Below are 24,453 nucleotides of genomic sequence, written 5' to 3' on the forward strand. Positions count from 1 at the left end.
TCCATAATTTTACCACAGTTAGTAAAGTCAGGTTTTGTATTTTTGTAAAAGAAGTAAGCTACCTGTTATTAATAAAGAAAATTCTATCATTTCTTACTTGGAGGGACTAGAATTACGGAGACCCAAGAGTGACAAGATCATTTTCTGTGAATTTAATAGACTGGGAAATTTGTGGGTGGACATTCTTGGTGGCTGAAGTTATCTAGTATAGTTGACAAACAAGTTTGTCAGTGCTTCGCTTCATTTAGAAGTTCATCAGTGACCAACATGCTGACAGATGTCTTTGTCCCCTCCCAGCAGCTTGCCTTCGTGTTCATGTTTTATGATCAGAGGGAAAAAGCTAACAGTTTTGTTATTGCTTATGGCAGAATAGGTAGTTTTGGAAATAGTTGGAGGGTTAGCTCTTGGGTTGGTCCCTGAAGAATGATTTATTTTACTTGAGCGCCTAAGACACTTGGAAGAGTATGGAGTGGCTTATGTTATTCAGATTCTACTTGTTTATTAATTATTACATGGGGCGATAACCTTCTTTAGGTCAATATTTTCTGGTCTCTAATATAAATGTACTTTTTAATCACTAGAAGTTCAGAATCTCTCACATTTTGTTTATCTTTGTATTTGTGTTTGTTTTTATTCAGGCAAACATAAATGGCCGTGTGTTAGCTCAGTGTAACATTGATGAACTGAAGAAGGAAATGAATATGAATTTTGGAGACTGGCATCTTTTTAGGAGCACAGTAAGATATTTTTAGTATTTGTAGAATTATTTACAACATTTTATAAAACAAGTGCCAGTAAGTACTGGTCTAAACTGATATTTTCCTATATTTTTAAAAAAACATGTAAAAATTACATTTCACACTTATGTGTACAACTCTTTTATATCCTGTTTGTAGAATATACACAGCAGCACTTAGCAACATTTGCCTTTTGGGCATTTCACTTGGAAATCTGGGAGAGAGGCCACCTGCCAATCCTCCACGCTTTCATTGACCAGGACACTCTCCTTGGCCTCACTCAGTCAGGCTTCCCGGAGCCTGTAGGCCTCGACCTTGGTGTCTGTCCTCGTTGGGCCTGCATTGCCCCGTTGTAGGAAGAATCCTGTTCAGTCAGTTGAGAAAGAACCCCACCCTCAGTGTCTGATCACCCTCGCTATGCGATTACACTCCTCATCCTCCACCCCTCCTCCGCTCCCCGTGAGGTCCTAGACCCCAGGCCTGCCTCCAGAAGGTATCCTGTCAGGTCAGTTCAACCAGAATCCCACCCCCACCCCTTACCCCTGATGCTTCCTCTTAGCAACTTTCCACCCACTCACCCCCGCCTCGTTCCTGGGCTGTAAATGCCCACGTGTCTGCGCTGCTTTTGGAACTGAGCCCAGTTCTATCCTGAGGTCCGTTTTTCCCCATTGCGATAGTTCCTGGTTAAAATCTGTTTTTACTGCTTTAGCTACTGTCCAGCTCTGGTTCTCTTTGACACACTCCAGTTGCATTTTGTCTTGTTCTTAAGTTAAATTTTAAATTAAAGTAGTAACACAGTGGTCAAATTAGAGTATAGCATATATGTGATGGTTGTTGTCATTACAGTTATCTGTTGGTATCTGTGGGTGGGTGGTTCCAGGACTCCTGTGGGTACCAAAATCTTCAGATGCTTAAGTCCTGTATATAAAATGGCATAGTAATATTTGCATATTACACACATCCTCCTGTATACTTTAAATCACCTCTAGATTACTTATGATGTCTCATACAATGTAAATGCTGTGTAAATAGTTGCCAGTGTGTGGCAAATTCAAGTGTTGATTTTTGGAACTTTCTGGAATTTTTTTTTCCGAATATTTTCAATCTGTGATTGGTTGATTCTGCGGGTGCTAAACCACTAGATTCTGAGGGCCAACTGTACTTCTTTTAGTACGGATGATCCTTGAACAACTCGGAGATTAATCCACTGACAACAGAGTCAGCCCTCCGTATCCAAGTTTCCTCCGCATCTGCAGATTCAACCTAACCCTGGACCATGTAGAAAATATTGCCGTCTTCACTAGTGAAAAATATCTGTGTGGAAGCAGATCTGCACAGTTCAAACCTGTGTTGTTCAAGGGTCAATTGTATTATTAATATAGAAAAGCAGATAAGAACAAATGTATTTGAAATTCACTTACAGAAAGTATGCTTTCTCATTTCCATTAGAGTAACTTCATGTTTAATTTTTAAGATAATTTCTAAAGCTTCTAAAATGTGATTTGTCAGTGCGGATACTGATGACTTTTTTTTTTTCCTCTCTCTTAAGGTACTAGAAATGAGAAATGCAGAAAACCAGGTGGTCCCTGAGGACCCACGTTTACTGAGTGAAAACAGCAGCTCAGTTCCTCACGGTGAATCTGCGCACCGCGCGTCACATGAGTTGCCTCACACCGAGCTCTCCAGTCAGACCCCCTACACGCTGAACTTCAGCTTCGAAGAGCTGAACACACTCGGCCTGGATGAAGGGGCTCCACGTCACAGTAACCTAAGTTGGCAGGTATTTATTAAATGCCATTTTTCATATTACTGACAAAGAGGGTGGTGTTTAATTCTCCGAGATTATGTCGGTGCATTTATATAGTCATTCAGAAAATCTTTAATGAGTCCCTGAATGAAGAGGATGAAGGGAGGAGTCCCTGTTCTCCAGGAGCTGTGTTCTTCTGGAGAGGACAGTCAGTAGAACAAAAAGAAAATAACGTGATTTCAGAAATTGATACGAATTGAGAAAATAGTAAAATAGAGTCATGGCGTCGAGGGTGAACAGGAACTGGCCTACTTAGGTGGTTAGCTGAGTTCATCTTTCACTTGCTGTTTCCTTGTTAAATTCAGTAATCATTGGCTAAAACACATCTTTATTGGATAACCTGCCATGTAATCCCTTTGAGCACCACAACCTGGTTTTTCAGTACGTATGTTGCACACTGTTCGTGGATATTCGTTTTCTTTTTATTATCTGATGTTCGATATGGCTGAGTTCTTTCTTTGGATGTTCTTAGAAGAGGGAAGAGAGGCGAGGATCAGGAATAAAAACAAAAGTGACAGAACATGAGAAGGAGTAAGGGCTGGACAAGAAGAAAAATAAACTAGGAAAAAACCTAGAGCAGGGTACAGAACAGAGAAAAGACAAGCAAGGGAGGAAAAATAGTAAGTAGCTACCAAGAACTCTCTACTGAAAGGGAGCCGTATTTAGAGAAAGGAGTACCTGTTAGGTCTACCATTTTGAAGGGTGTTGTGTTTGATTTGGTAGTAAAATTATTTTTTGGTTGTTATTATCTTTTTCTACGTACTATCAATCTTATTTCTTTAAGTTGAGAAGCCATTTTATTGTGTGTTAATAACTAAGATAAAAATTTCCTTATTTTACGATAAGTCCGCACTTGACCCTTTTATCTCACTGTTTCAACAACAGTAATTCCTTTCTTTTCCCTGGCATTCCTTTTAACATTTCTTAAGAAATCCTCATCCTCTGCTTTTCCATACTTGGTATTTACCACCGTGACCTGGAAAGTCTCACAACCTTCCTATCAATGCAGGAGTTCTCAAACTTTTTTTAAATCTCAGAATCCTTTTACACTCTTAAAAATTCTTGAAGACCCCCAAAGAGCCTTTGTTTATGTAAGTTTTATCTGTCAGTATTTACTATATTAGAAATAAAAACTGAGAACCTTAAACCAACTATATGTTAACATAAATAACATTTTTATGAAAAATGACTGTTTTCCAAAACAAAACATATTTACTGAAAATGATATTGTGTTACAAATCTCTTTAATGCCTGGCTTTGTAGAAGACAGCTAGATTCCCATATCTGCTTCTGCATTGAATCTCCTGGGAGGTCACACATGAACCAACCTCTGGAGACTCCACTGTACACTATTGTGAGAATGAGAGTGAGTGGAAAGGCAAAGGTCATCTTCATATTCTTAGGAAAATAGTTTAGACCTCGTGGATCCCCTGAGAAGGGGTCCACATACTGCATTTGAGAGTGAGGGCAGCACTGTCCTGAACTGGATCTCAGGGAACCTTCTCAGGGAACTGGGTCATTTTCTCCTGGTGGCAGAAAGTCTCTGCCTTATTTCTGCTTCATTTCAACCTTTGCTCTTGCCCTTTCTTAAACTTCCTTGATTCTTTTTCTTCCATTTCCTTCCTCTTTTTCCTAATCTTTACTTTTTTTTTTTTTTTTTTTGCGGTACGTGGGCCTCTCACTGTTGTGGCCTCTCCCGTTGCGGAGCACAGGCTCCGGACACGCAGGCTTAGCGTCCATGGCTCACGGGCCCAGCCGCTCCGCGGCATGTGGGATCTTCCCGGACCCGGGCACGAACCCGTGTCCCCTGCATCAGCAGGCGGACTCTCAACCACTGTGCCACCAGGGAAGCCCTAATCTTTACTTTTTATTCCTCATGTTATTAACCTTTTCTGGGGTCTAAAGCAATTCTCATCCCAAAACTTCATTGGAAATCAAACTTTTAAAAATATTTTATTTCTGTTTACTTGGACCTGAATGTTGACCCTCAAGGCTTCCATTTTTGTTCATTTGGATCCTGTATTTATCTTTTTATCTTTTCCATTGCACTTTATTTTTTTAACTAATTAATTTATTTTTTTTTGCGGTACGCGGACCTCTCACTGTTGTGGCCTCTCCCGTTGCGGAGCACAGGCTCCGGACGCACAGGCTCAGCGGCCATGGCTCACGGGCCCAGCCGCTCCGCGGCATGTGGGATCTTCCCGGACTGGGGCACGAACCCACATCCCCTGCATCGGCAGGCGGACTCTCAACCACTGCACCACCAGGGAAGCCCTCCATTGCACTTTATACTTTTCCTTTTAAAATGTTTTTTTTCTCTTCTTTTTTGCATTTTGAGTACATTTTTCTTCTCTGAATTGGAATTTGACAGAAACTTCATGTCGTGCAAGTTGAGAAAGGTTCTATTTAACATACATTTAAAGACTTGAGTATTTTGTTTTTGAGATATATCTTAACTCTCATCTTCTTTCTCTTTTCTAAGGGGAACTTTTATATTTTATCAACGAAGGTGACTTTTGCCGTAGATAAGTTTAAAAGTTTGAAATGATAAAAACAAGTCCTAAGGTTATTTGTGAATATAACCTTAAATACTTTTAAATATTAACAATAAACTAATTTTATTACAATTTGTATAAAGCTTTCTAATAACAGTAAAATTATTCATAAGTTCACAGCTTTTGTTAAACTGTGTTATGCAGAATTCTTCTAAAAGAATTTGGTATTTTAAGGACTTTAAAAATTCTTATTGTCCATATATATATATATATATATATATATATATATATATATATATATATAATTTCCTAAGCTGATATTTATTGTGCCTTTTTTTGGGTTTATTTGAATTCTTAAATTATTATTATTTTTTTTTCTTCACAGTCACAAACTCGCAGAACCCCAAGTCTATCGAGTCTCACTTCCCAGGATTCCAGTATTGAAATTTCAAAGCTTACTGATAAGGTGCAGGCTGAGTATAGAGATGCCTATCGAGAATATATTGCCCAGATGTCTCAGTTAGAAGGGGGCGCGGGTTCCACAACAATGAGTGGCAGGTCTTCCCCACACAGCACATATTATATGGGTCAGAGTTCATCCGGGGGCTCCATTCACTCTAATCTAGAACCGGAGAAAGGGAGGGATAGTGAACCAAAGCCAGATGATGGAAGGAAGTCATTTTTAATGAAGAGGGGCGATGTTATAGATTATTCCTCATCAGGAGTTTCCACTAACGATGCCTCACCCCTGGATCCTATCACTGAAGAAGATGAAAAATCTGATCAGGCAGGCAGCAAGCTTCTCCCAAGCAAGAAGTCCTCAGAAAGGTCAGGTCTTTTCCAGACAGATTTGAAGCTGAAGGGAGGTGGGCTGCGCTATCAGAAACTTCCAAGTGATGAAGATGAGTCTGGGACAGAAGAATCAGACAATACTCCACTGCTCAAAGAAGACAGAGACAAAAAAGCTGAAGGGAAAGTAGAGAGAGTGTTGAAGTCTCCAGAACACAGCGCGGAGCCTATTAGAACCTTCATTAAGGCAAAAGAGTATTTATCAGACGCCCTCCTTGACAAAAAGGACTCATCTGACTCGGGAGTGAGATCCAGTGAGAGCTCTCCCAATCACTCCCTTCACAACGAAGCAGCTGACGACTCCCAGCTTGAAAAGGCAAATCTCATAGAGCTCGAAGATGACAGCCACAGTGGAAAACGGGGAATACCACATAGCCTGAGTGGCCTGCAAGACCCGCTTGTAGCTCGGATGTCCATTTGTTCAGAAGACAAGAAAAGCCCTTCCGAATGCAGCTTGATAGCCAGCAGCCCTGAAGAAAACTGGCCAGCGTGCCACAAAGCCTACAATCTGAATCGCACACCCAGCACTGTGACTCTGAACAACAACAGTGCTCCAGCTAATAGAGCCAACCAGAATTCTGATGAAATGGAGGGGCTTAGGGAGATGCCCCAAGTCATTCTGAGGTCTGGTTCCAGTTCCCACTCAACTGCCATTCAGAATGAAAATCTAAAAAGCATGACGCATAAGAGAAGCCAGCGTTCAAGTTATATGAGGCTCTCAAAAGATTCTTCAGAGCTGCACGCAGTAGCCTCTTCGGATAGTGCAGGCTTTGGAGAAGAAAGAGAAAGCATTCTTTAAGAAAAACAAGCAACTTTAAGAAAAACAAGCAAAAGTAGAATAGTGTTACTATAATCTCTGTGACAAGACTGACCTGAGTTTTATGGTGACTCCATCCACGCACATCACCTGTACATTTCACTCACAAATAATTAACGGATGAGAAGGTCTTTGGTAAAAGAGACATACACTATACAACAGAGGGAAGTATAAGATAGCCTGCTTCATCTGTCAGCCCCCGTTGTCTTTGTACTTAGAAGCTTAAAAACCCAATATTGTTATTGCACCTTTCGTTGGCATATAGCTGCAAGACAAGATCTGAGTATAAAGATAGGTCAGAAATAGTTTATTAAATATAAAGGGCTTAATTCGCCAACAAAAATTAAAAGCTAGAGACCCCTTTCGTAGAACATTCATTCATTAAATATTTGAGGGAAGACATGTTAAATGAACCAGAAGCACATTTTGCTCTTAAGGGGTGAAACATAAGAACTTACAGCTTATGGAATAGCCTAGAGACTAAAGGTTAATGCTCTGTAAGTTGCAAACCGATGTTCTGTATAATAGACAAATTGCTTATCAAAGAGTTTTTAAATTTTAAGTAGAAAATGTAAAGAGGGCTTTAAAAATTGGTAAGAATGTGAGTCAACAGTGCCCAAAGTAGAGCCCCAGTAACTGGGTCATTGTGAGCTGCTAGGAGAGTGGCCCGTGGAGAGGGGCCGATCACCTTCCTATGACCTGGATGCTCTTCTCTCCAGGTCCCAGACCTGGCTTCAAGCACCATCCACCTGCCCGAGAACCCGCCCTGGTCTACTCTGTAGCTCCTTTAAATTGTGTGCTCAGCTTTCCTTAGTGAGCCGAGCGATAAGAGGAAAAAAATGAATTCTTTCTCTGGGAGAATCAGGGAGACATGGATAATAATAGGCACTAAAAATCTTTATGGAATGGGAGACTGAGGACATAACTACAGCAGCAAGGTCAGTGACCGCTGACAAGTGACAAGGAAATATTCAGTTAGGGAAAACGAAATCATCGCCTTCTATACCAGGGCAGGGCTTATCTGCTTCATCTATTCCTAAATCAGCATGTTAATTCTTGGGGAGGATCATAAGGAATACTTGTAGACAAAAGTTTAAAGACATGTAACAAGAGTAAAAAGAAGATAAATCTGGGTGTGACTTTTCGTTTACTGTTAGCAGAGTTAAGAGAATGATCACATTTAAGTATTGTGTGGACTAGAAATTTACCCTGGCATCATGCATTGACATTTTTTTGGTCATTTTAACATAGCTTACTTATGTAGAACAATTTTGGTAGTATATCTTCAGTCACAGATAAAATTGTAGGTGGTGAGATCATAGAGGAGCAGTTCCCTAAATTTAGTGTTTACATTTTTGATGTTTTTCACTTACTGGATTTTTAATATGCTGAATAGTTTATCTACTTGACCAGTCGTTGCATTAAAAAGTTGCTCTTTTGGGTTTCATTGCCTTGATGTTTGAGTGTAATCTAACATTTTCATATAGTGTTTATTTTGCATGACCTGAACAAATGTTTTAACCAGTTAAAAAAGAAGGCAGGATGTTGTTGACATTGTATGTTGAAATGTTAACATTTTAGTACTTACAGTGTTTATTAGTCTGCAGTATTGTGTAATTAGTAATTATTTCGGGGGCGATACTTTGTTCCTTTTCAGGTGAGTAGGTGCAGCTTAATATCACTGTAGTGTATTCTTTATTCTGTTTGTAAAGTTAATACCAGAGTATTAAGTGTACAGATAGATTTAGAAAACAATAAAAAAAAGTTGCATGCTATTCTGAGTCATGAATTTTTATTCACTGTAGTGGCGATGATTCACAGTTCAATTAAAAATAAAAAAGTAATTTGTGTGTTTGTTTTGTCAGAGGTCTAAAGTTCATTAAAGATGTTCAGATGCAGGTAGCAGTCGTGCAGCTGGCAGGAGTGTTCTGAGCTGCTGTCTCTAGTCTTTCCGGGAGAGCGTGGCTCAGGGCCTGAATGGTGCCTTTGTGAAGCATTAGTGCCCACGTCACAGCTCTGTACCGTGCATTTCTGTAACTACAAGAAGTAGGTTTTCCAGATCCTGGGAGGGTATCAATTTAATTGTTGTATGAACATTCTGGAAAAGTTTGCTTTTTCATAGTGTTTTAGAAATTGACAAACCAGATGGGTTATTGAGTCACACCATCATCCCTTTGATTCTGTGTGTCTATGTGCATGTGTATCTGTATCTATTTATAATCCGTAGCTCAGCCTAACTCTCACATATGCAAAACTCTGTTTTAAGCTGGGTGACAAATGATAGAAAAGAGAAGTGGTGCTTAAATTTGCTAGTCCCTTAGATTCTGCCTCAGAGTCTTGCCATGTTTTATAAACCGTTTTGCCTTTACTTTAAGCCACCGATAGCTCTGTTCATGTACCATAACGTTAAGCCAGATCCATTCACCGTGGACGTGTGGAGTGGTACCTAGGAGGACAGCCTTTCAGTAGGAGAGACTAGAAAAGAAGCTGTTGCTCTCTCTCAGTTGATATAACTTTCAGGATGCTGAGCGTTTAAGGATCAGCTCTCAAATTTGGAGAAATGTAAAATTCATAATAACCAACATTTTCAATATTAACAGGAAAACTTGTTTTTGTCTTATATTTTTATTTATTTGAGTTTTCTATAGCAGTCAGAATAATTTTAATTGCCTAGCCAAATAATTTTAGAAACTTACTTGATAAAATTCTTAATCTTAAATTGAGGACTCTTTGGATCACTTGCATGTTATAGTTCTGAGTGAAATATACTTGTAATCATGATTTTTTTTCTTACAAATACTAACCATTAGAAAATACTTTTGAATGAAGTTACATCCTTTATCCTTCTGGCTAAAATACTAAATTTAAAAGGTTTTAAAACTACATAGATTTTGGCCGTACCAGGAATTCTCAGCCTATTTAGAGCTTAAAAATCCCTGAATTCCTGGCTAACCCTTGAGTAAATCAGCGTAACTACCAGGAAAAGAGAACCAGAGGGCACTGTGCCCTCTACGGACGAGTGACATTGAGGGAAGAAGCAGGTAAAAGGGAAGGAGCAATGAAATTAACTTCTTTGACAAACACTTGACACTGAACCTCTAGGCTCCTTCGCCGCCTGCCCTTCTGGAACCGTGCTGGCACGTGGCAGAAGGGAAGACGCAGCCGGACAGCCCGGGAGCCTTTGTTGCTTGGGGCAGGGGTGGGGCTGGACCGGCCTGGGCGGGCTGTCTGGAACGCCTGCATTCGTAAGTTCCAGGTTGTGGTGCTCCTTGCCCTTCCCTACCTCAGAATTCGGAACAGAGACTGTAATTATGCAGATGCATTGAAAAATAGAAAGAAATGGATCTATAACGGAGATCCTGCCCTTGGATGGTCTTTCAATGGCTCATCACTTGAGAAAGGTTGAGAATCCTTGGTTGAGACTGAGTAACTAGAAAGAGAATTGAAAACCTTACATATTTTAAACCCTTTCATGCCTAGGAAGAAAATGCTGCCCTTGAGATAGCTAGATCTTCAGAGGGACCCGGTTTAAGCTAAGGTATGTAAACATTTAGTTTTCAAAGTAATTAGTTTTAAGCCGCCGTTGAAACAGTTCTCACCAATTAGAGAATTTACCTTCTCACCACTTTAAGAAATAGAGTTAAGTAAGAAATATCTAAAACAGTTGCTAGAAATCAACCACTGTCATCTACATGGTCAAAGCTTTTTAAGTAAAATTACTGGTAAAGCACCACCTTGGTTAACACCAAGTCTGCTGTGCCCAGGTCTGTGGGTGAGAGGTTTCCTAAAGGGGTTTCCCAGCACTTGGAGCAGAAAACTCTTTGAATAGGCCTGGCTGGCTATGTGGTGAGCTTTATCCTGAGTTTCCAGTTACAGTGAGGCATTAAGAAAACAAAGAATTTGTGAGAATAAAAGGGTCAGTCAAGAAGGAAGAGCAATTATTTCCAGACTATTAGTAGGATGATTCCTTAAACGTCAATAAAAATGCCAGTGATTTGACCTAACTGGAGTGAGGACCAACCAAAATTGGCCAAAAATGTGAATTACAATAATACTATACAAGAAAGGCAGTGTGACTGTTTTAAAGTCCACAGAATATTCTGACAGTGCCTATACAGGATGATCAGCAGTCATCTGTCTACAAGGAGTATGCTTAGGTCCTTAATCTCCTGGGGTTAATGTGCTTGGTGTAGGGTTATTTACACCAGTGATAGATATTACGAGCCCTTAGTTTTGCCGGGATTTAACAAAACACAAAACAATCTATCAAACAATTATTAGAACTTGAATAAATAAAACTTTACTTTAAAAAAGAGTATAGAACTACATGCTCCATATTATTCAAATTGAGTTGTTTGAAATAATTAAGATTGTCTTGATTACCCACTATCATTTTCTAATTTTAACATATTTCATACTTACTTACCTCATTTCCTTTCAAGGCAAGAAGGGCTCTAGATCTTAGTACCCCCTGCCCGTAGACCATTCCTCCTCAGGACCCTGCCCGTAGACCATTCCTCCTCAGTACCCTGCCCGTAGACCATTCCTCCTCAGTACTCTGCCCATAGACCATTCCTCCTCACAATTCGGTTACCTTCTCCCAGTTGCTGGCTTCCTCACCAGACACAAGGGGGTAATGAAGATTCTGTCTACCACTCAGTAAGCCTGCTGTCCAGTCGATTGGAGAAGAGAGACTCGTTCACCTCGGCCAGTTTTCTTTGTTCCAAGTAGTTGTAAAATTTGAATTCGTTTTAATGAAGTGTTCCTTTTATAAAATTTTAGATAGAAGCCCAAATGTATAGCAAAATGCATGTAAACAAACTCTACATAACCTGACATTTCATATCTTATAGCATCTTCTTGATCAAATGTCTAATAAAAATTTAGATTGTTATTTTCAAGTTACCATAGTTCCTGACACTTGCACTTTTTAGCTGTGTTTCTGAGAATTTGTAGACTGTATATTGTTATACTTAATGTGAATTTAACTTTTTATTTTTAAAGAATTTATTTGCTTTTTGAGTTCTTTGTGTTTTTTTCCCTCTATCTTCTACCTGGGTTCTTTTCTCTCTTTTTGTGTCTTAAGTTTTGTATTGGTTGTCATGTGTTCATCCATTTTACCATAAAACATTCTTCAGAGCATTAGGATGGGAAAGAAACCTCAAGGAAGGCCAAATCCTGGATTTCAGATAGCCAGTGGACATTCAGTCAGTACTTGATGAGTGAATAAGGTATACCTAAACTAGGAGAGCCTGCCCACACATTGTAAAAATGCTGAATTTGAATGCCTTCATACTGTGTGTGTGTCTGTAATTCCTTACAGGCCCCGTCCTTCCCTATCACTTTATACCCACCTGCTACCTGTCTGGCCCTATAAGCTTTTCAGCTTATGACTCTGGGAATCTTTCAGGACATAATACCATGCTTTGTTAAAAACTCTCAGGGAAGAGTATCCACAGCCCATCTTGCTAAGTGCTGTCATTTTAAAGTGCTAGGCTATCTGTTCTACATGGATGTATTTTAAAACCGCCTGTGTGCCTTAAGCCCTTTGTTTAGTCCTTTGTGGAGATGCCCATCTTATAAATTAATATAGTTATAGAATCAAATTAAAATGGTTCAATCCTGCATTTAACTTAAGAATATTGAAAATATTTTTAGGTATAACTTAGCTATGGTGAGCATGTTTTCTCTGAGCCCAAATTGGGATAAAACATTATAGTGAGGATATTTAACATCAGGACCATCCCCCCAAATCTGATATGTAGGTTTACCCTTTCTCTAGCTCAGCTTTTCAACCTTTTTTTTTTTAGTTAGTTATTATTTTCATTGACCAGCTCTCATTGCTGTCTCTCATTCCTTATCTGAGGTTGACCACTCTGATAAACTTGAACTAGAATTCATGTGTTATACTGGGATTCTATACTGACTTTTATACGTGAGTGGGCCATTGTGGGTTCATTGAAAATTTCTTTATTAAGGTAGACTAAACACTGTAACAACAACCTCAAAATCTCGTTGACTTAACACATTTGAAGTTTACTTCTTGTTCCTGTAACAGTTCAGTGTTACCTAAGTTGGCAAAGATTCAGGGACCCAGATTCCTTCATTCTGTGGCTCCACCAGCCTCCAAGGCTTCAGAGTCCACTGCCCCATCTTCTGTGTTCTGTCGATATGCAGGGGAGGAGAGAGGGTGGAGGACCATGCATGGGAAGTGGTGTCTGCCCATTCCATCGGCCTTCCTAAGCCCCCTGGTCGTGCTGAGGGGCGAGGGAGGCTGGGGAATTCGGTGAACTGCATGCCCTGGAGGAAGAGCAAACATTTTTGTAGTTCATAGGTATCTGGCCACTTAGGTACTTGACATGGATGATCCATGGCAGACTCAACACTGCGACTCATCTTGTGTTCAACTGTAGTAGCAGTGTTTTTTGAAGACATCTCTTTAAAATTTTGCTTTTCATTCTGGTAGGGAAGTCTGTTAAAATAACACCTAACCTGGCAGAGTTTTAGGATTTTAGGGTTTTAGGGTAAGGTAGTTTTCAAGCAGCCAGTTCTTTCTTTACATCCCCAGAAACTTCGCAAATTTCTAATATGGAGCAGGTTGCAGGAAGAATTAAGCAAGGTTGGGAATGGGGAAAATAAAGTTTCACAACTTCTCTAGAACCCTTTTTGTAATCCAAAGACTCAGGCCACCCAGACTCCCTGACTCTTGGGATCTGGTGGTAAGTAGAGACCTTCCGTCACCACCAACTCTTTCAGCTTTCTGCCTCCTAGAGCAACGCAGGGGCTCTGGGTTCCTCCTCCTCGTACCTGGCAGAAGGGGCAGGACGTGGTCCCTGGGAGGCTCCTGCCCCCAGTGCAGGAACTGGTAGTTGAAGAGAAGCTAAACTTATGTTAGGGGCCACTCCTGTCCAGGAAATACAGCTCCCACCCTTAGAAGGCAACGGGAAAATTAGACTGTGTCTAATTTTAGACTATGTCTAAAATGCCTACCATTTTGTTTTTAAACAAACCCGTCTGCAGTCTTACGCTGTTGACCACTTTCCAGTTTTTTTCCGACTGGTATTTCATCAATTCCAAGGTGCACATTTTTCACACTTTGATTTTTCTGAAATATAAGCCACAGCATCAACGGCAGCATTTTCCCCTCAATGTTTCCTAAAGTAACGACAGATCCTGCAGTTGATGGAGTCTTGCTTGGATTGATGAAACGTGATACTACTTTAATATTATATATGCCATGGTCACGTTGAGTTGTGATCTTTAGCAATAGTAATGGACTCGTGATGATTTATGTTCAATTGACCCCCCAAATTCAACATTTTGTGTTGAATATTTGTTTTATCAGTTATTATTCTATATTCATTTGGGATATTTAAAGTATCGTTATGCATTTGTTATAATTTAAAAGTTTACATTTATTGAACACATAATGTGCCTGACATTTTCCCAAGATCTCTACATGTATTAACTAAATTAGTTAAATTAATCTTCACAACAACGTCATGACTTAATTACTACTATCCTCAATTTACAAATGAGAAACTGAGAGACAGACAGATTAGGTAATCTCCCATGGTCACACAGCTACTAAGTGGCAGAGCCATGATTCAAGCCCAGGCAGTGGGGTTCCAAAATGCCCTCTCTTTATATTACAGTTATCTTCATTGTTCTTTAGCTAATTGGGGACTTTAGCGAAAGTCAATTCTTACATTGTTTTCCAAGATGCACTTTAATTATAGCTTTATTTGCTGTACCATCACCATTGTCTTACTTGTTTTAAACCAGGGTTTGGGCTTTAAGAAAGATAAAAGTCTTTTTAAAAATCTATATCCATGTAAACTGTATTTATAGAGAAAAATCATTTTTTTAAACATCAAACATCTTTGTTCCTACTAGTTATTTTGGAATGATGTTCATTTTTTGGTTAAAAATCTACTTTTCGTGTTTAACATCCTTTATCCCATTATTATTCATGAATTAGACCATTACATTAAAGTTTGTACATAGTGTTGGATATATATTTTTTACTTGCAGTCTTATTGTTATATGGCTTTCGTATACAAACACTTGCCCTTCTATATGTCTATTCTATTGTCAGTATTCTGTGTTAGATTACAATCTTAAATACCACTATATGTATTTTTTGTTATATTCTATTATTAAATAGTATTAATGCTTAATAATGTTAATAGATAAGTAATATATGTCTATTTAAAAAATCATTATTGCAGTAGAGGTTTTTTGGTTTTTTTGTTTGTTTGTTTGTTTTTAATGATTCTGGTCACTGTCTCCTAAGAAGAAAAGAAAAGAAAAGAGGCAAAATGGAACTCTTTGTCTTTCATAATGACAACTAGTCACTAAAGGCAAGAAACCAATAGACACATCTGGAATAGTGGATAGACAGTGGATCGAGATGGTGGTAGGTGACAGTTTAGTTTAATATAATCATCTGCCTAATAATTTGCGTGCTTACTTGAGCCAGACACTGTTATAAGCACTTCACATGGATTAACTTATTAAATCCTAACAAGCCTATAAAGTAAGTGCTATCATTGTCCCTAGTTTACAGATAAGGAAACTGAGATGCAGACGTTTAACTTTTACATGACAACAATGCATTAGGTTTTTGTAGCTGTTCCCTAAACTATTGGTATTATTGCCATTATCTTAATTTTGAGAAAACTGAAGATTTGGGAGTTTGAGAGACCTCTTTCCCTCCCACCCCCAAGGTCACTCAGCTAGTAAACAGAACAAAGACACCAACCCTGGTTTTCTGACTCCAAATCTGATGATTTTTCCACCACGGTGCTGACTTCATTTCCACCAGTACACCCATCACCCTGTCCTACATGGGTCTGTGGTGCTTCTGTTTTCCGTGTTCCATTGTTGTAGACAATGTTAGTGCAGAGGATTAAACACATCTGAGTCTTCAGGCTCTGGATGTGTCCTGGGTTTTCCCACGGAAGCTCTATCTCCTTCCGTCCTCTCCCCGTGAGCCCTGCAGCCGCAGTGCCAGGCAGTAAAGGAGTCCAGATCTGCAGGCCATCTGGGCCTTTATTTAAATCCTTGTGTATCTTGAAACGAACCCTCTGTCTGGCTCTGCTGTCCTCACTACTCAGATCTCCTAAACTGAACTCTGTCCATTTGGTATAAACATAACCATCGCAGCATGTTTAAACTGGTGCTGGGGAAGGGGTGTGTGTGTGCACGTGTGCCCGTGCATGTGTGTATTTAAATGTGACCTTGCCAGATAGCTGATTTGACCCATCACTGAAATGGTGGGTCGGTTGGTCAATACGTCACAGGTGAAAGAACACAGAAGTGAGTCACAAGGCTGGAGTTATGGACGGCCTGGCTCTGCTGTCTATCCGATGGCCATGTACTTGTCGGCTCTAGTTTCTTCATCTATTAAAAGTATGTGACGGGGCTTCCCTGGTGGCGCAGTGGTTGAGAGTCCGCCTGCCGATGCAGGGGACACGGGTTCATGCCCCGGTCCAGGAAGATCCCACATGCCACGGAGCGGCTGGGCCCGTGAGCCATGGCCGCTGAGCCTGCACGTCTGGAGCCTGTGCTCCACAACAGGAGAGGCCACAACAGGGAGAGGCCCGTGTACCACAAAAAAAAAAAAAAAAAAAAAAAGTATGTGATGGAGGAAAGAGGGCTTCCTCCCTTGATAATGGGTACTACTTCCCCACTACCTGTTTTATGTTAGTCACTAGCTCCCTAATCTTTGCAATAATATTGAGAAGCAGATACTTTTCCTGTCTTACAAGTGGGGAACTAAAGCTGAGAGAAGTGAAAAACCTTGCCCAGTGGCTCACAGCCATTTTGGGTTAGAGCAGAAATTTGAAGCCAGGTCTAACACTGAGTTAATGTATCCCCAGCTATGCCTTTTTGCCCCTCCAATGATGTATGTGAACTCAGTTTGCAGCCATTTAGGTGGTATTGAAGGGATGAACATGAGCACATAGAGTGAGAAGAAATCTTTCTGGTCATTTAGTCCAGCCCCTCAAGTTTACAGATGAGGAAATTATAAAGTGGTTGTATTATTACAAATATTTTGGTGCTACATAGGATGGTTTGCTTTCACCCCACTTTTAGCTTCATTTTATCTTTGTCTTAGCTCAGGCCTCTGTAACAAACAAACATAGACTTACCATAGGCTTATAAATAACAGAAATTTGTGTCTCATTGTTCTGGAGTTGGAAGTCCAAGATTAGGGTGCCAGCACGGCCGGGTTCTGGTGAGAATCCGCTTCCACGTTACAGACCGCTGACTGCTCCTTGTGTCGTGGTGTGGCCGAGAGCAGGGGTAGGGTAGGAAGTGAGCTCTCCCGAGACTTTTATCAGGGCATTAATCCCTGGGGGCTCCACCCCCATGACCTCACCTTAGAAGTCTCTCGTGTGTGTCTCTTCTGGAAGTGCCCCTCAAATACTACTCTCTTGCCTTTGTGATAATCATTTCTTTGCTTACCTTTATGTTTTTACCACTTATATATGTATGTATCCTTGAACAATTTTACCTGATTTTGAGCTCATATCAATAAAATCATACTGTTAGTGTTTATCCTTGACTTGCTTCTTTCATTAAACGCTATCTGTGAGGTTTATCCCTTGTGATGTACATAGTTGCCATTCATTACTTTTCACTGCAGAATAGTATTCTATTATATAAACATGTATAACGTATCTATTTACCTTATTGGATACTGGGTTGTTTCCAATTTTTATTGCAAGGTTTGTATGAATATGCGTTACATGTCTCCTGTTGTACATGTGTAAGGGTTTGGAGTTTTTAGTACAAATTTCTGGATTTGAGTTATTTTTAAAGACACGTGTTTCTGCGATCAGAAGAAAACTGCAGAAAGAAAAGACTCTTTTGGTTTATCATATCTCTAAACCTCCCCAGGGGTACCTCTGTGTCTGGACTGCTGCAGCAATCGTGAAACTGTAACCAAGGTATCGGGAGCTGGGAGTGAGTGAACACAAGAGACTGTCATTTGGAAACAGACTAAAATCGGGACCTTTTATTTTGGGATGATGCAAGGAGGAAACAGCTGTGATGGAGGCCCTGCCACCCTGATGGGTGTGATGGGGGGAACGTGCACGTGCCCAGCAAGCCCTAGATTCCGACCGCCCTCTCCTCCGGCGCCAGCTGAACGTTCCCACCCAGATGTCGGCCGTCGCCTCACATACAGCTTGTCTAAAACAGAGCTCAAAGCTGTCCCCCAGACCAGCTCTCCCGCTGTGGTCGCCTCCTTGTCACTGGCACCATAATTATCTCCGTTACTCAGGCTCAGAAGCTGAGTCAACCTCCGCTTCTGCCCTCTCTCTCAGCCCCTCGGCCCATCAGTCACCAGGCTCTCAGCTCCCCTCTGTAGCGTCTCTCCAGACCGTCCCCTTAGGGTCCCTCCACCTTGAATCTAGCCACCACCGTCACCTGCCTCTCCCCTCTCCCCCCTTCATTCCTGCCCACGAATGCCAGTGGAGCCTCCGAAACGCAGAGTTCACCTCTGGCTCATTAGTGGCGCTGACCCCCCTGTCATTCAAAGTATCCAATTCTAGTAATCTTGGATGGACATTCAAGGCCCTTCAAAGTACGGTCCCAAGTTATTCCTGTGCAAATTGATCTCTAAGCTAAAGTTGTCCGCTTACCTCGTTTTTCCTGACTACTGCAAGGATCTTCAGGAAACGAAATTCACAGATGGTCCTTATTTTTGTGAGTCTGTCCCCACTTCGTCCCATGCTCAGGTGCGTGCTCTTTTCTTCCTCACGTGCTACACTTTCTTGGCACAATATCTTCTATTGAAGTATAACTGTCTGGGGTACCCTTTAAAGCTTATCACAACCCAAGGGAGCGTCCACTTGTACCTTCGTGCCTGCAGCCACCGCCGTACCGCCGTATGCAAGGCACTGGGCCAAAGGTCAAACTTGAACTTGGTGGTTAGCAAGTTAACGGAATTTATTACTGAAAGAGCTGCAATAAGTTGAAAGATAATTGAATCTCGAGAATTTTAGAAAAATCTAATGAATGATAAGCGATTAAGAATGTTATTGCCTAACTTATGGAAGCCCAAGAGTCTTGAGCTTTAGCAACATACAGAAGTATAAAGCTCTCCAAAGAGACCTTAAAAGATTCAAGTCTTAACACCCTTAATTTGTAAATTAAAAATGGGACTCAGAGTGTTTTCCAGCATGTTGCAACTTGTTTTGACTTGCAGCAGCATTAATCTCAACGTTGTCTAAAGTAATCTTGTTCTAGCAGCCTTGAAAAAAATAGAAGAATGTATTATTATGCCCTGGCTTAAAAGGAATTACCATTATTTGGAGCAAAGACTATCAAAGATTATGTGAAGTCAGATTTTCATGTAAAATTTAAATAGATAAAGAGCGATTTGATTGGAATGAAATGACATCACACGTGAGAGTGTGGCCTTGAAAATTAAACAATGTATAGAAGATATTGATGACTATCCAAGTAAGTGTCAGTCACTTACACGATCATGAAAAAGGTAAGAGCTGTGACTACAGCAGTGTGACAAGGGCTGGGGAAAGAAGTAACTTCGGGGAGCCAGTCACGTATTCTGAAGGACAGCTTGAACACAAGGTAAGACTTTATTTTTCCTTTATTTATTTATTTATTTTTTGCGGTATGCGGGCCTCTCACTGTTGTGGCCTCTCCCGTTGCGGAGCACAGGCTCCGGACGCGCAGGCTCAGCGGCCATGGCTCACGGGCCCAGCCGCTCCGCGGCATGTGGGATCTTCCCGGACCGGGGCACGAACCCGTGTCCCCTGCATCGGCAGGCGGACTCGCAACCACTGTGCCACCAGGGAAGCCCCAAGGTGAGACTTTAAAATATGTACCATGAATTCGAATGACAAGTGGAGAAATCAAAGGCTTAGCATTTCTTCTGGTCTTTCAAAGGAAACTGGACAAAAATAGCATGGATTTGAGGAAAACAGTAATTGGTGATGAAAGGTGGTGTTTTCTCTGTGACCCAGAAACAAAGTGTCAAAGTTTGCACTGGAAAATTACAACATTCCCAATATCCCCAAAAGCGCACGTGTCAAAGTCACAAATAAAAGGCCCGTTGCTTTGTCCCTCTGCCGTCTGTGGAACGTTCAAACCCAGAGGTCAAGAGTCAATCCAGCTTGTCACACACACGTGCTGACGGTCCATAGGATACTCACAAAGCAGAGGGTCGCACAGGGCCTGTGGCCTCACCACACCCAGGATCCAGTTGAAAGGGGGCTTTCTGAGAAACAGTTTCTGGCCAAAATCGATTACCAGATGTATCACTTAGTTCAGCCTTTCCCTTGGGATGTTTGTGGAAGGCTGGTTAGGTGAGGATGTTGGCAGGTATTACACGAAAAACTGGATTTTTGGTCCAATAAGTTTAGAAAGTCCAATCAAATCGTTTTTTTAAAAAAATTTAATTTAATTTTGTACAGCAGGTTCTTATTAGTTATCCATTTTATACATATTAGTGTCTACATGTCAATCCCAATCTCCCAATTCATCCCCCCCCACACCTCCACCCTGCTTTCCCCCCTTGGTGTCCATATGTTTGTTCTCTACATCTGTGTCTCTATTTCTGCCTTGCAAACGGGTTCATCTGTACCATTTTTCTAGATTCCACATATATGCGTTAATATATGATATTTGTTTTTCTGACTTACTTCATTCTGTATGACAGTCTCTAGGTTTTTTTGTTACACAATTTCTTGGAGCTTTCAATGTATATTTTGAAACTCCAAGAAGAGAAAATGATGTGCAATCTCTTCCAAATATATCCCACCCCAAATCCTAACCAAGCAATGTGTAGGACAGTATTCCATCCTGTAAAGGGCCTTGCTTAATTAAGGCCTTTCCTCCAAAGGACTTCTGGAAATATCAATAAAGCAAATCCACCATTGAGCACATTAAAAAAAAGATGGGGTTCCTGTTTAAATGATTCCAGAGGAGGAGAGCCACCTGAGGCTGGTCTTCAGAGCGAAGACACTCATTTGGTTAAGTCTGAGTACCCACGCTTTCTGTTTACTAGTTACTTCACTACAAGTCAGGAATGGGAGAATGAACACATGCATCACTTTCTTCTCCATCCTGACGTATCAACCTGTAAGGTCAAAGAGCTCAGGAAGGAAGATGACAGCAGGGGAGAAGTTTCAACAAATATTGTAATCCAGAAAGGCCAGGGAGGTGAGGAGACTTATCAGAGAAACAATCTTTATCCTGGGTGCCTGCCAACGGGCCCCTAAAGAGAAGAGACGTGATGTGTGGGGCCCTCAAACGCCCTGAAAGGCTCTGGGAGCCCAGGGATGCCCCCTAGAGGCAGAGGTGAAAGTGGGATGAAAAATGGAAGGTTGGCTGAAAGTCTTCCAAGGCCATCTAAACCCCCTCCTCCTTTTGTTCCCTGGAACATCTTTGGGAAAATGTTCAAGCCCAGTGATTCCCAGTTCTTTGCTGCCAATAAAATGGAAGCTAGATGTAGTCGAGTTGTCATGGGGTAGAATACTAAAAATAAAGTTTGATAATGAATTGCTACATAGTTTCTAGCATATAACTTGGAAGAAGTTGAAAGAATCAATGACGTTTTTCTATCAAAACAGCTTCCAATTCCATCTACTTCTTTGTGTGAGTGAGGTTTCTTGGCAGTTAAATCTATTCAAACAAAAATACCAGGATTAAAATTCATGCTGAACTCTGGCTCGTTCTATACAAAAGTAACATTCATCCATGGATACTTAAAATAATTGAAAATATCATTAAGAAATGTATTTCCTGTAAAATATTAGCTTAATGTTTATAAAAATGTTAAAAGGATTTAAACATGAAGAAGGATTTGTGATAACTGGAAACAAAAATGTTTATAATTTCAATATATATATGTGCATATATATATGTTCTTTTGCAGAAAGGCATAATAGAGTAATAAATGATTTTTAAATGCAAACATATATTACATTAGAACAAAATTTTGTGGGAAAAGTAGATAGAAATACTAATTCGGGGAGAAAAAGAAACTGAAATTTTTGACTTCTAAAGAAGAAATGGTTCTTGTATTTTAAATATGGTTAATCACAGCTATCAAATTGCACCGATACTCCAGGAGACACACTTAAGAGAATAGTGCAATGAATTTGTGTGAAAATTTATTTTGCAAACTTATAACAAAAATTTAAGTGACAACTAAAAACTGTGTGAGCACATAGATGGTTTTTCAAAATCTTTTAAGGAGGTTATACCAAAAAAAATTTGGAGATTATAATTCTTAAACTGTGTGATATTTTACCTCTTCAGATCATGTTCGTGTTATCAATTGCTATGTAAGGAATCACCTCAAACTGATTGGCAAAAACCATAACAATTATATATTATATATATATATATATATTTTTTTTTTTTTAATAAATATTTTTATCACAGTCCTGGGATTGACTAGCTCAGCCAGGTGTTCCTACTTAGGGTCTCCCATGCAGTTGTGGTCAGATGGAGGCAGGGCTGGAGGCCTCTCAAAGGCTTTCTTGCTCACAGGTCTGATGGGTGACATGGTGTCAGCTGGGGTGGCAGCTGTAGGTGCAACCCCTACACAGGTTCTCTCTCTGCAGCTTGGGCTTCCTCACAAAATGGCAGCTACATACCCAGGGTGAATGTCCTGAGACTGAGAGAGAGAGGGTATCAGGCAGAAGTTATATCACCTCTTATGACCTAGCCCTGGAATTCACAGAGCTCCTCTGCCATTGCATTCACAAAGTCCAGCCCAGGTTCAGGGCCAGGAGACAGACTCCACCTCTTGTTGCAGGAGTGACAAAGTTCTAGAAGAGCACGTGGGTCCAGAAGTGTTTTTGCAGTCAGTTTTGGAAAATACAGACTGTCACGGATCACCACAGGTATAAGGAAGACAAATCCTCTCCTATGATTCCATCACGGCCGAAAAACTGATGGAAAAATAGCTCTTTCACACGCTGGATGCGTCCAGCCTGATTTTAGGGAGCCGCTCATCTCCCAGGGCAGGAGAATTACAGGGAGCATGACGGAGCTTTAAAGGATCGCTCGTTTTGCTTCTAGTGAGACTGAGACCTAGTTAGTGCACGTGCTTGCCCGCACCTCCTGGGGCTGGGGGGTGCCAGCACCAAGGGTCGAATGCTTGCAGCCTCATCTTCTCCCATGGGCTGCCCAGAAGCTCTGTGTTCCATGCAGCGCCTGTGAGGATTAGTCTGGGGCAAGAAAATGTCTTGGTTGAAAATATTTGAAATCAAGTAGATATTTTCCCTTAACATTGAAGCCTTCAACATACTTTTGGTGTGTAATTGCCCCCACTTTTCCCCCCCAGAATGATTTTCTTCATTGGGAAATGTCAGTTAAAATTTACACCCTTACTGTAGTGAAAAAGATGTAAAAAATAGAAATGGCTTTCTTTTCAGACATTGTCACTATCTCTCTCTTGCATATGGCTTCCAGTAAGAGTTGGTTTTTTTCTCTTTTTTTCCTCCTATTTCACTGATGATTTGGCTATGGAATCTCAGAAAACTTGGGCTCTTGCCTATAACTAAGAATGTAAAGGCCTCACACAGAAAATGTTGAAGTGTATAAGAATCAATATATATTATTTTTAGATTGCATATCAACATAAGACTTAGAATTCAGGTCCCTTGTCTTTATCTAGATGCCACACAAAAGCTACCCCCTTCCTGTGTATAAAGGCGTGGAAATGGCCCAAGGGCCATTTTCATCATTTCCAGAACTTTGGTCCTTGTCCTTTTATCTACTTCAACCGATCACTTGGACTTGAAGGGTGTCACTTTCAGTGGTGAGTTTGAAGAACACTAGCAATTGTGTATACTATGTTTCCAGTAATTAAAATACATATGATAGCTGGGCAGGGGGAAGGAAGAACTGAATTTTATCCTTGGCTGTTATACCTTGCCATTCCATTTATCAATAGAATAATCATCTCAAGTCCAAAATATTTAATGGTATGGTTTCCTATCTCTATCTATCTATCTATCTATCTATCTATCTATCTATCTAGTCTTTTAGATATGCCAAAATTATCCCTCCCGTTGTAGAAGTGAAAATATTATTTACCTCACTTTAAGGTTCTGCTTATAGCCAGGTATTGAATCAGGTGGGAATAATATTTGGAAAAAGTAAAATGATCCAATGAGTTATGATGCTCTACAATGTGTGGTTACTTAATATACTCTTTTTTCGAGTTCAAAAAACCAAGTTAATTGTGGCCTTGTTAATAAGTTTAAAATGTATTGGCTGCAACTAAAAAATACACATGTAGTCCATTGACATCTAGACATCTTATCAGCTGGAGGAAATGCCAGCATAGTTCCTAAATTGAGAGTTTTAGTGACACAGCAAGATAGACTGGAGGAGTCACACGGCCAAAATTATCACTGCCATTTCCACCAAATGTTTCCAAAGAACTTCTAAAATGGTGCCTGTGGTAGGAAGTTGGCCATTTCCTCCTTTTGGGACCTCTGGATTCCAGCTCCTGCCCAGACTGTGCGTTCTCTCCACTGTCAGCGGCAGCAAAGGAATCAGGACCCCCAGGCTGGCCCTGATCCTACCCCACCCCCTCAGCCAACATTCTTAATAAAAAGAACTTGTAGCCAACCTCCAAGATGGCCCTAGGGACCCCACCTTCTGCTGTTCACACCCACACCCTGGTGGTCCCCCCTCTTTGTACCCGGGTTGGTCTGTGTGACCGAAGGTGGTCTGTCACTTCCGAGATTT

At 40.6% G+C, this 24,453-nt stretch overlaps 1 protein-coding gene across 1 annotated transcript in view; it reads left to right on the forward strand.

Annotated features, from left to right (window-relative positions):
* KIDINS220 (kinase D interacting substrate 220) overlaps positions 1-6,687 on the forward strand; it is a gene marked incomplete at its 3' end in the record, with an annotated part of 96,252 nt that extends 89,565 nt beyond the window's left edge. The window contains exons 30-32 of the mRNA XM_079720697.1: positions 639-737; positions 2,287-2,517; positions 5,425-6,687. Of these exons, the coding sequence (XP_079576823.1) occupies positions 639-737; positions 2,287-2,517; positions 5,425-6,687 (1,593 nt within the window). The remainder of the gene's footprint in view (positions 1-638; positions 738-2,286; positions 2,518-5,424) is intronic.
* Between the last annotated feature and the right edge of the window lie 17,766 nt (positions 6,688-24,453).

The sequence above is a fragment of the Hyperoodon ampullatus genome, assembly GCF_949752795.1.
Source record: "Hyperoodon ampullatus genome assembly, chromosome: 15".
NCBI lineage: Eukaryota > Metazoa > Chordata > Mammalia > Artiodactyla > Ziphiidae > Hyperoodon > Hyperoodon ampullatus.